Source organism: Myotis brandtii, unplaced genomic scaffold (genome assembly GCF_000412655.1).
Source record: "Myotis brandtii unplaced genomic scaffold, ASM41265v1 scaffold510, whole genome shotgun sequence".
Classification (NCBI taxonomy): domain Eukaryota; kingdom Metazoa; phylum Chordata; class Mammalia; order Chiroptera; family Vespertilionidae; genus Myotis; species Myotis brandtii.
The window spans coordinates 1,375,430-1,387,887 of NW_005369443.1; the positions used below are offsets into that span (position 1 = coordinate 1,375,430).

The window sequence follows — 12,458 nt, forward strand, 5'->3', positions numbered from 1 at the left end:
AAAATTATCTTAAATTATAAATTTCCATTTTGTCAATTGTTTTACTCTTACTCTTTTTATTCAGTGTTAGTACTGTTTTAATAAACACATTCTGAAATCATATGGATAATTTTAGTCAGAATAGCAAAATGATATTGCCTATTTCATAATTATATGAATGGCATCAAATTGAGGAAATTTGTATACTTTTTATTCTTACAGTAAAGGAAGAGTGGTATGCCAGAATTACTAAATTACGAAAGATGGTAGATCAGCTTTTCTGCAAAAAATTTGGTAAGTCTAATTTTTCCCCCAACTAAAGTATATTATAGAATAATTTCCCCAAATTTTGCTTTAACAAAGTAAATACAATAAATATGACTCACTTCTAGTTTTTCTCTATTGTTTTCAAATATATATTTATTATGAAACGTTCTAAACCTGTACCAAAGGGGAGAGAATAGTGTAACAAACTCCCAGGTACTCTTTATTGTGTCATAGTTTTCTTTTTTTATTTCTTTCAAAAGATACAGAAAAGTTTTTTATAACAAGATCTTAATGTTATTAAGATGGTCTTAGAATCAGGAAACATTAAGTCCACCACAAGTTACCCTTGATCAGCAGCCCTTTATACCTGCAATTGCTGCTTTAAGTCTATTTCGTGGTTAGTGTATTGTTTCCAGAGTGTACTTGGCTTTCTAAAACATTGACATGTACACTGATTTGGATTGTACCAAAATATGATTGCAGCAGGAACTTAGTCTTCTGAATTGTTTTTCTTTTGTAAAGCTGAAGCCTTGGGGAGCACTGAAGCCAAGGCTGTACCTTACCAGAAATTTGAGGCACATCCTAATGATCTCTATGTGGAAGGACTACCAGAAAACATTCCTTTTAGAAGTCCTTCATGGTATGGAATCCCAAGGCTTGAAAAAATTATTCAAGTGGGCAATCGAATTAAATTTGTTATTAAAAGGTAAGATTGTAATCTACAGAAATAAATTTAATGTTGTCTTAAATATTAATTCCATGAAAATGGATGACTTTTTGTTCGCTTCTCAGTTGGACTTATTCTAGTATTCAGAATTAAGGTGTTACATTTAGATTCATTTATGGAGCAAATGTTTATTTAGTGCCAGGTACCAGATGTACAAAATTGGGTATGACAGTTCAGAAGACTTATTACAGAGATAAATTCAGTAAAGTATTACTAAGCACTTTGGGGGAGAAGACCAGGGGTAGCATGTAGATTGGTCAGTTGTACATATAAATTGGAGAAAAGGTGTTTCAAATAAAAGAAATAATGTATGTGGGGGCAAGAGGTATCAAATGTCCTTTAATGTTTACCTAACCTCACCATTCTGTGCGGAGTGGGTTGAGATGCCTTGTGCGCACTGAGTGAAAGACAGATTGAGGCAGCCAAGTGGAGGAAAGGCCTTTTGTCTTATATAATCAGTGGAGTAATTAAACAATTTTAAAGCTGATTCCCCTTAAAATAATTTGGATTTACATTTTAGAAATGCTGTTTTGGCTTGGGTTTGAAGGATAGCAGAATGGGTAATTTGGAAGCAGGGAGTGTAAACAAAAGGCCTGTTTTTAATACAGAAGAATTGTGGTGGGTGTAGACTCTATTACTTGCTTATTACTGTTTGGGGTTTGTGCATTTGTGTATGTTTGTTGGGACTAATTGTGTAAGGGTGAGGCAACTTTAGGATGACATAGCTAGATATTTCTAGCTATATTGTGATATAGTTCATTCAGGATTTAAAAAAAGAAGCTTGAGCTGGTTGGAGGGAAAGGTTTTATACATTTAAGCTTAAAATGCTTTTGAGGACATACAGGTAGTTCCACCTGAATCTGTTAAAATTGCTATTTTCAAAATAATCTGGAGTAACTAGAATGGTACTTTTCATTGCACAAGAAGGCAGAATGAACCATATTGAAAATCAGTGGCCCTGCACATATGTGTGGAGAAGGCCTTTAAGGCATTCCTAAATGCTCTGTTACTAATGTCAACTTATTTTTACAGACCAGAACTTCTGACTCACAGTACTACTGAAGTTACTCAGCCAAGAACGAATACACCAGGTAAAATAATAGTGAATTTCTTTTTTAAAAGCTTATGAAGCCCTGGCCAGATAGCTCAGTTGGTTAAAGTGTTGTCCTGATACGTCAAGGTTGCAGGTTTGATCCCTGGTCAGGAACATACAAGAAGCAACCAATGAATACATAAATAAGTGGAACAATAAATTTATCTCTCTCCCTCTCTTTCCTTTGTCTCTCTCTCTTAAAATCAATAAATAAATAAATTGAAGGGAAAAAACCTTATTAGATAAATTGTTTTTAAGCTTTTAAAAAACCTTTTAAAGCAATGGAATTCCTCTTCTTTCTCCAAAAATATATTTTGAGGAATTTCAGTACAGACACTACTTGATTTATCAATATGAACATAAGCAGTTTTAGAGAATTTGAGCTTTGAATTTGGACCAGTGGTGTTCAGTAGAAATAAAATGTGTGTCACAAATGCAAGCCACATATGTCATTTTAAATTTTCTAGTAAACAAATCTGTTTCAACCTAATCAATATAAAATATACATGAAAAAGGAATTTGCATTTTTTATTTCATATGTTTACTAGAGGCCCAGTGCATGAAATTTGCAGTCCAGGAGCCCTCAGGGGATGTCCGACTGACGGCTTAGGCCCGCTTCTCCTGGGGGGCAGGCCTAAGCCATCAGTCAGACATCCTTTGCGCTGCTGCGGAGGCGGGAGAGGCTCCCGCCACCCCTGCTGTGCTTGCAAGCCATGAGCCCGGCTTTTGGCTGAGTGGCGCTCCCCCAGTGGGAGCGCACTGACCACCAGGGCGCAGCTCCTGTGTTGAGCATTTGTCTCGTGGTGGTCAGTGTGTGTCATAGCAACCGGTCATTCTGTCCAATCGGTCAATTTGCATATTAGCCTTTTATGATATAGGATAGGGTATTCTATTTGAAATGCCCATGTGTATTTTATACTCTTATCTCAATTCAACTTGCCATTTTTTAAGTGCTCAGTTGTCAGATGTGGCAAATGTTGCAGACTATGCAGATTTAAACTTTAATCTTTATTTATACAACCCTGTTTTTCATCTTTTTTCCTTCCCTCACCTGAGATATGCTTTTTATTGATTTTAGAGAGAGGAAGGGGTGGGGAGAGGTGGGTAGGAGAGAGAGGGAAGGAGTGAGGGAGGGGAGAGGCAGGGAGGGAGGGAAAAGAAAAGACAGAAGAAAGAGAAAGAAAGAAACATGAATGTGAGAGAGAAACATAGATCAGTTGCCTCCCATACGGACCCCAACTGGGGATCACACCCGCCACTTTTTGGTGTGCAGGACGTTGCTTCAACTGATCCACACTGAACAGGGCCATACCCTATTTTTCAGATGACAAATACTGTAATTCCAGCAATTGCACTGGCCAATAGAAAGATATATGAAGTCTCAGTTTTAATTATGTGAATGGTTTTATTTTCTTTATTTAAGCTATAAGTCTGCTTTTATTTTCCATCTTTTTTTAAAATATGTTGTTTTTTTTTTATTGATTTCAGGGAGAAAGGGAAAAGGGAGAGAGAGATAGAAATATCAATGATGAGAATCACTTATCAGCTGCCTTCGGAACTTCCCACACGGGATCAAGCCTGCAACCCGGGTATATGCCCTGACTGGGAATCAAATGGTGACCTGGTTCATAGGTCTATGCTTAACCACTGAACCATGCTGTCTGGGCTCTTTGTCATCTTTTTGTTTACCATTGCAGAGTGTCAGAAAAGTGACCACAACTTGTATATCTTTTACAATCTTAGGGACTTTGTTGCCAAGAACCAATGGCTGTTTCTCTGTGTGTGTAGTTAACCATTCTTGTAAATACTAAGGTGAATGAACTATTATACAAGATGGAATTATTTTCTATACTAAAATACTCATCTTTCAACTCTTAGGGTACCTGGAGCAACTGGTGAAGGTCAGCCAGTATGCCAAATAGGTTGTATAATGTTGTGTTGATCATGGCATGAAAACTGGTTGAGAAATACTAAACTAGGGAAACAAAATTATCCTGTGCCAGGAATCCTGCAGGTTGAGCATCAAAATCAGCACAGCAACCGCCTCAGCATGCATTTTTGATTTAGGCAAGAAACAATGTATTGAGGATAAATTGAAGATCGGAGAGTACACAGATTTTGCTAAGGGAAGTAATATATCTACACTAATAAAAGAGAAACATGGTAATTAGCGTACGACCGCTACCCTTTTCATTGGCTAATCAGTGAGTATATGCAAATTAACTGTCAGCCAAGATGGCGGCCGGCAGCCAGGCACTGTTGAGAAATACTAAACTAGGGAAACAAAATTATCCTGTGCCAGGAATCCTGCAGGTTGAGCATCAAAATCAGCACAGCAACCGCCTCAGTATGCATTTTTGATTTAGGCAAGAAACAATGTATTGATGATGAATTGAAGATTGGAGAGTACACAGATTTTGCTAAGGGAAGTAATATATATATATATAAAAAAGTATTCCCAAAGGTAGAGCTTTAATATTGATTAGCCAGAATATGATGGAAGTCTATGAATGACCTTTCATTTCTCAAGACAGACCTCAAATTCAAGTTTGTGATTAATATGATCACTGCTTAATATTGACTGCAAACTGAGAATGTTAAACATGCATCATTGAAAGGATATACAGGCACCATAGATGTCACTCCAAGGATTGAGTAATAGCATTTTCATCAGTACTTGACCTGCTGTCTCCTAGCATAGATAATTCAAGTCCTATTATCAAAAGAACCGATTCTCTGAATCATTAACAATGTTTGGCCTCCTATTAGTAATAGATTTTAGAAAGAATTAAAGGTTATCATTCTTCATCCCAACAAAATGTTAAGTTGGTGTTCCAGTGAGCCAATTTGAGTTGCTGGGCCAACTCAAGTTTAGACTATACAACAAAAGTTTTGTTAGTCACTATTGCCATTAGCAATGTCTTTTTAATTCTTGGCATGACCTGGGATTAGGTAACAGTTGTATGCCTAAATACACTGTGGGTGTACTTCACCTTCAATTTGATAAAAGATAATATGTCAACTGTGAGAAAGTTGTGGAGCTAGCCAGGTAATTGAGCTTTGAATGGGAAGAATGGGGTGGTATTACTTGGCTCTTCTGAGGAGTAGTTCAGAGATCTTTTGTAAAACCAGAAAAGGAAGTGTAGGATGAGGTGAGGCAGAAGGGGTGTCTGAGCAACAAGTTAACAGAAGCTCTTTACCTTGGAGAAGGAGAAGCTAGATATCTTTATAGTAATAATTCAGATTTTGTTTATACCAGAGTTACTCTGGCTGAATGGTTACACTACCATGCTAAATCCTTGAGATGCTAGTTTTCTTTTAAAGCAAAACTTCTAATGTTCTTTTACAGTAAAGGTAACGAAATATTAAGAGACTTTCTGAGGCCACCAACTTTTAGCAATATTTTCAGAACCTCTCCAACATCTACTGCCTTTGTCAGTAAACACAATGACATTCACACTTAATTTTGTCACACAAGTCCTGATTGTCTGTCCCAGTGAGTGATATCCTGCACGTCTTTTTAATGACATATTTTTCTTTATTTTTACATCACATTTAAAAGGGAATGTTTGTCTTATAAATAAGGGTTAAGGAAATAACCAGTTGTAGATGTGAGTAGTGTTGAGTGACAACTCTCAAATCTCTTTAACATTTATTTCTGCCATTTATTTCCATTTCTTTACCATTTATTTCTTGCTGTGATTAGTGAAGTTTGCTTTGTGTGGGTTTCTAGGCACATAGCTGTTCAATAAAACAAGGAATGCCTGTATGGAAAGCAATTGCAAGTGAAGTTGTTGGTTGAACCTGGTATAGGCCTTCCCAATCCCCACAGGATTCTCTGATGTGACTCCAAGGAGGAATGTTTGAAAACCACTTATTTAGCCCTGGCTGGTGGCTCAGTTGGTTGGAACACCGTCCTGTACATCAAAATATTATGGGTTCCATTCCTGCTCAGGGCACATACCCAGGCTGTGGGTTTGATCCCCAATTGGGTGTATATGAGAGGCAACTGGTAGATGTTTCTCTCCCACATCTGTGTTTCTGTTTCTCCCCCTTCCTCTCTCTCTCAAATAATTAAAAACATACTTGGGTGAGGATCAAAAAACACACAAAACACTCATTTAGAGCACTCTTATGAACAAGTTCTGTGTTGTTGTTTTTCAAGTATGTTTTTATTTATTATTTAGAGAGAGGGAGAGGAAGGGAAAGAGATAGAGAGATTAAAACATTGATGAGAGAGAAACATTGATCAGCCACCCCCACCAGGGACTGAGCCCAAAACATGGGCACATGCCCCATCCAGGAATCAAACCAGCTACTTCTTGAGTCATGGGTTGACACTCACCCACTGTGTCACACCGGCTAGGCTGAACATGAACAAGTTCTTTGTTTACAATGTGAACTTAAATTTGAACCCTGTCTGTCTCAGTTCTGATATTTGACAAGTGCAGGAAATCATTCCTTTTTTCTTTCTTTTTTGTTTGTTTGTTGTTAATCCACACCCAAGGATATTTTTCTTAGAGAGAGTGGAAGGGAGGGGTAGAGACGGAGAGACACATCAATGTGAGAGAGACATATCAATTAGTTGCAACCCATATACATGCCCTTGACCGGAATCGAACCCGGGACCCTTGAGTACGAAGGCCAACGCTCTATCCACTGAGCCAAACTGGCTAGGGCAGGAAATCATTATTTCCTTAAGATCCAATGATTTTAAATAAAATGTTCTTAAATAAAATTGAATTAAGAGTATCCCTGGACGCCCTAACTGGTTTGGCTCAGTGGATAGAGCGTTGGCCTCCGTACTCAAGGGTCCCGGGTTCGATTCCGGTAAAGGGCATGTACCTTGGTTGCGGCCACATCTCCAGTAGGAGGTGTGCAGGAGGCAGCTGATTAATGTTTCTCTCTCATCGATGTTTCTAACTTTCTGTCCCTCTCCCTTCCTCTCTGTAAAAAATCAATAAAATATATTTTTTTTAAAAAAGAGTATCCCTGGATTATACACCTAAAACTAATATAATATTATATGTCAATCACATCTCAATTTTTTAAAAAGAGCATCACTGGAAAGAACAGCATTCTATCTAATTTTGTGTCAGAACCAATAAGGGGCATTATTAATTAGTTTTATTTTTGCTTTGTAGTCAAAGAAGATTGGAATGTCAGAATTACCAAGCTACGGAAGCAAGTGGAAGAGATTTTTAATTTGAAATTTGGTAAGTAAAACTCAGTGATTATGTCTTAATTGAAAAACAAATGAAAGGCAGTGTTCTGAATGAATTATATCAGTTCATGACCTAAAGAAGGACGGTCCCAGAAAATAGATTTTGGTTTATTTCTGCTACTAAATTCACTATTCAAACTGAATAATTTCTTTTTCTTGGATTCAGTTTTCTCATATGTCAAAATGGGAGAGCAAGGGAGGAGTTGGGCTAAATCTCAGTTCCTCTGCTGTACTTCTAATCTGGCTAACACCGAATGGCCACTAGGTTTCACCATGTTTCAATGTAGAGTTGTTGCCAGCGGTTTCCTGGAGCGCTGTCTGGAGAGGGATTCTGAGGAGGCTCAGCAGGAGTGTTTCCGTTGACTGGGTGTGTCTGACATGGAGAAGGAAGTAGGGAGTGGGAGAGATGGCAGTATTCCCTGGGCGGTCCCATCGTCCTTTTAATACCTGGTATTGACGTTTGTGTCCTATATCAGGAATCTTATTTACTCAGCCTCTGATCTCTAACTTGAGTTATGCTTAGATACATCATATGCAACTTATTTTTTAAACAGCAAAACTTGCATCTAGGTGACATACAAAGGCTGAGTACGTGCTATAGTTCATTCTGCCCAGAGCACAGAGATAATTTTAACTAGTAATATAACTGTCCCTTTGATTTGAAGTGTTAAAATGTTCATCTTAAAAGTACTTATTTTTTTAGGCTTGTTCTTCAGTTTTGCACAATATACTAAGCCTTCCTATTGAATGGATATTAATAGATTGTAGGGAACTTTTACATAACATATTTGAGAATGTCCAGATGTTTACTGGGTTAATTGTGGTAATTATTTTGCAATATGTACAAATACTATATTGTTATATTATACACTGGAAACTAATATGATGTTCTATGTCAATTACACCTCTTGAAAAGATAAAACATGAAAAGAGAATGCTGTCAGACAAAAATAAAAGATTGTAAAATTTTATCTTCCATATGTTTGTTTGTTTGTTTGTTTTCCCAATTTCAGCTCAAGCTCTTGGACTCACAGAGGCAGTAAAAGTACCATACCCTGTGTTTGAATCAAATCCTGAGTTCCTTTATGTAGAAGGCTTGCCAGAAGGAATTCCCTTCCGAAGCCCTACCTGGTTTGGAATTCCACGACTTGAAAGGATTGTTCGTGGCAGTAATAAAATCAAGTTTGTTGTTAAAAAGTAAGTTCTATTTGCCAATGTAGTCATTTCTGGAATTATGATAAAGTTATTATTTCTATTTAAATTATTTTCTAGCTCCATGTGACAGCTAAGCCTTTGACATCCAGGATGGAAAAGCATAGCTCTGAGCTACAGTCCTGGCATTGTCCATTGCCTTTGCAAGTTCTTTAACTTATACTTGATTTTCTTCATTAGTACAAAAAGAATTATAACACCTGCCTCACAATGGTGATATTCAAGTTGGTTAGAAACAACTCTCTGTTAATATGGCTGAATATTTGCATGGAGGATGAAATGCTCATTTTTATCCTTTCTCTTATTCCTTGTTAAACTTAGGGGCAACTGAATCTCAATGATTAAGTTCCTTATTACTTGTCTGCATAATTTTAGTAGCTGCAGAAACTAGTGTTAATTTTCGTTTTCATGAAAGAAGCTATTTATTTTTCCTAAAATCATTTAGTAGATAGTTGTGGGAAGGAAAAGTGAGTTTTTTTAGGTTCAGTAAAGTAGACATTATTGTTGCATTACAGAATGATCCTGTGATCACCTTTATTAAAAATATTGGTCATGATCATTTTTACTAACTGTGAAGACCATTATTATTATACTGGTTATTGTAATGTTTCTTTGTTTTTTCTCTAGACCTGAACTAGTTATTTCCTACTTGCCTCCTGGAATGGCTAGTAAAATAAACACTAAAGGTAAGAGATTATATATACTCTTTATTATACTTCAGTGCATTAAAACATTGTTTTTCAACATTACCTAAATCATACTGAAACATTGACCAATATTTTTAAGGTATTTTATTTAATGGACCTTTTGTTTTTCAAACATTCATTTAAAATTTCATGTTTGCAATCCTCCGTTCGTGTTTCCACAGCTTTGTTGAGACTCATGTGGAGGATAACACTACCAGTTTAATTCTTCAGGTTTCTTTGAAAAGAGCCAAACTGTATGAATTTTAATACTCCGCTCTTATAAAGCATCCCCTTCTGTTTTTCTTACAATATGCAAAAATAATTATGTGCTTACTTGACAGCCCTGCAGTCCCCAAAAAGACCACGAAGCCCTGGGAGTAATTCAAAAGTTCCTGAAATTGAGGTCACCGTGGAAGGTGAGGCCACTCTCTGGCATGCTTCTGTTGATTTTCCACTTCACTAGTTATGTTTGTTGATTCTTCAGATTACTATGTATATTTTTATGCAAATGAGTTTTTATAATACTGGTTTTAGATGTGAATATACTACCTGATTAAAGCTAAATTTCTGAATGTTTCTAATTGAAATTTTCAAAATGGTTAACATGATGTTCATTGAGCATATTGTAAACTGCTTGCAAGAAAATCCCTAAAAATTTTTTCTGTCTTATTAAGGTGACAGGAATGTGTGGAATTTTTTTTTTTTCTGATATCCTTTATTTCCTATTCTTTTCAGGAAAAAAGTTTAGGGATGGTATAATAGGCAGCCCTTGTCAAGGGCACATACCTCAGTTGCAGGCTTGATCACCATGTGGGAGGCAACCAATCAATGTGTCTCTCTCACATCGCTGTTTCTCTCTCTCTGTCTCTCGCCTCCACTCTCTCTAAAATCAATGGAAAAATATCCTCAGGTGAAGATTAATAAAAATAAATAAATTAAATGTATTCTAAAAAATAAAATAAAAAAGCAGTACCTTGGATTAAACTAGTTCCTTCTACATCCTCAGGTTATTTCCTTTTCTCCACTTCCATTAGGTTTGTGGAATTCATACCTTTTCAGGATCACATGTGAAAGTACTTCATATAGTATTAAAGACAATCCTCAACCTATATCTTAGGTGTGGCTATGTCCTTCCATCTTTTCATTAATACAGAAGAAAAAGATAACTTCATGAGGGTAATTCTTTGTTGTCATATAACCTCAAGTTTTGTATTGAGTTTTCATGTTGATATTAAGTGGAGCCTTAGTCCATCCCTATTTAGTTATCTTGTATATTCACAGAGAACCTGTTTTATCACATGAAAAGCATCAGGAATTCTTGTTCAATTTATGGATATCATACACCAGTTTAGTAATGTCTGTTAAAAATTGGATTTAAATATGGCCCAACCAGTGTGGCTCAGCGGTTGAATGTTGACCAAAGAACCAGAAGGTCACGGTTCGATTCCCGGTCAGAGTGCATGCCCAGGTTTCTATCTCTCTCCCCTCCTCTCTCTAAAATCAATAAAAACAAATAAGCAAACAAGCTTAAATGTACTCAATCCTTTACTTTCCTCTTTTTGGATAAGATCTGAGGAAGATTTCTCTAATACACAAATTTTCCATGCTTTCCTGAAGGAACTCAAGTAAAAAGTAAGATGCTTAGGGTGTTACTTTTAGTAAAAAGATCGAGATGCTGAGGAACCAGACAAACCTGGGTCTGAAACCATATAGATTTTGACAATATGAACAATGATACTGCATAAGATGGTGATGAAAGCTTCACAGAGAAGATTGCATGTGAACTAGGCTTTGCTGGAAGAGCAGAATACCTCCAGGCAGAGACAGAAATGCCATTCCAGAGAGAGCATAGCGTGAGCAAAGGTACTGATTACTAGTAAATACAGTAACACAGTTTGAGTGATGACAAATAATCTCATGTCTTAGGGCGCATCATTTTGCATCTTGTTCCAACTGTACTTGTTATCTCAGGACCTTTTAAGGCTTCAATGGCCAGAAAAGTCCTGGAACCAGCTGATTCTAGGGTCATAATAGTTGCATTCTTGATATGATTGATCAGTGCTGTCTTCATTTGATATTAATGAGTAAAATCAATAAAGGAGTAATGGCCCCAAAACGTCACTAAGGTTGTGAGATTAAAGGTCACGAAAAGAGAGTAAGGTTCAGAAGGAAAGGAGGGGTGGTGACATGACAAAGAATCAAGAAGTTGAATAAAACGCTTAAATCAAGAGATAAAAAGGGTATTTTACAATATAACAATATACTCTGATAGGAGTAAAGGTGTTATAAGAAAACTGTGTACCTCAAAAAAGGAGAGACTGCTGTCAAAGAACCCTGGTAGAGTTACAAACTTTCTTATTTTAAAACATTCTGGATATTAAGAAACATGACTCTATACATAGAGGACAGACAACATGCAGTAAAAGTCACTACACTGCTAACCTTTTTTTTTCTCCTGTTTGACTAGTGTAAAGTTATATTGTGTATGTACTAGTGTCCTGATCTCAAATTAATCTGTGAATGTTAAATATTAAAATCGGGGGATAATCAAACATCCAGTTAATACACACTGTTTTTATAGGCACTATTCTATAGAGCAGGGGTGGGGAATGTCTGGTCCGCAGGCCATATAAGGCCCGAGAAATCATTTGGCCTGGCCCTGCCAAGGCATTAGGGGTGGATTAATTAAATGTTTGGCCAAATATAGCAGGCTAATTTTTTTAAAATATATTTTATTGATTTTTTACAGAGAGGAAGGGAGAGGGATAGAGAGCTAGAAACATCGATGAGAGAGAAACATCGATCAGCTGCCTCCCGCACACGCCCCACTGGGTATGTGCCTGCAACCAAGGTACATGCCCTTGACCAGAATCAAACCTGGGACCCTTGAGTCCACAGGCCGACGCTCTATCCACTGAGCCAAACCGGTCAGGGCCAGGCTAATTTTTTTTTCTGTGTCTAAAGTATTTTATTAAATTAAATATGTAATTTGTAAATGGCTTCATAAGAAATTTTTTTTTTTTGGCAGTGGTGGGATATAAGAAATTTTTAAAGCAAAGTTACAAAACATTTTCAATAAAAAAGTAGAGTTAACAGCAAAATTACATTTTCTTTATCCTATATAATAAAGCGGTAATATGCAAGTTGACCATCATGCCCTCGCACAAGATGGCCACTCCCATGTGGTCAAAAGATGGCTGCCACAAGATGGCCTGCAGGGGAGGGCAGTTGGGGGTGACCAGGCCTGCAGGGGAAGGCAGTTGGGGGCGA

General features: G+C 37.0%; 1 protein-coding gene across 13 annotated transcripts in view; it reads left to right on the forward strand.

The window, feature by feature from the left end:
• The window catches only part of GTF2I (general transcription factor IIi), a 118,397-nt gene that overhangs the window by 92,040 nt on the left and 13,899 nt on the right, over positions 1-12,458 (forward strand). For all 13 annotated transcript variants that reach the window (XM_005877219.2, XM_005877220.2, XM_005877226.2 and 10 more), the window contains 7 exons: positions 202-273; positions 769-952; positions 2,006-2,064; positions 7,211-7,282; positions 8,304-8,487; positions 9,130-9,188; positions 9,530-9,604. In XM_005877219.2, the coding sequence (XP_005877281.2) occupies positions 202-273; positions 769-952; positions 2,006-2,064; positions 7,211-7,282; positions 8,304-8,487; positions 9,130-9,188; positions 9,530-9,604 (705 nt within the window). The remainder of the gene's footprint in view (positions 1-201; positions 274-768; positions 953-2,005; positions 2,065-7,210; positions 7,283-8,303; positions 8,488-9,129; positions 9,189-9,529; positions 9,605-12,458) is intronic.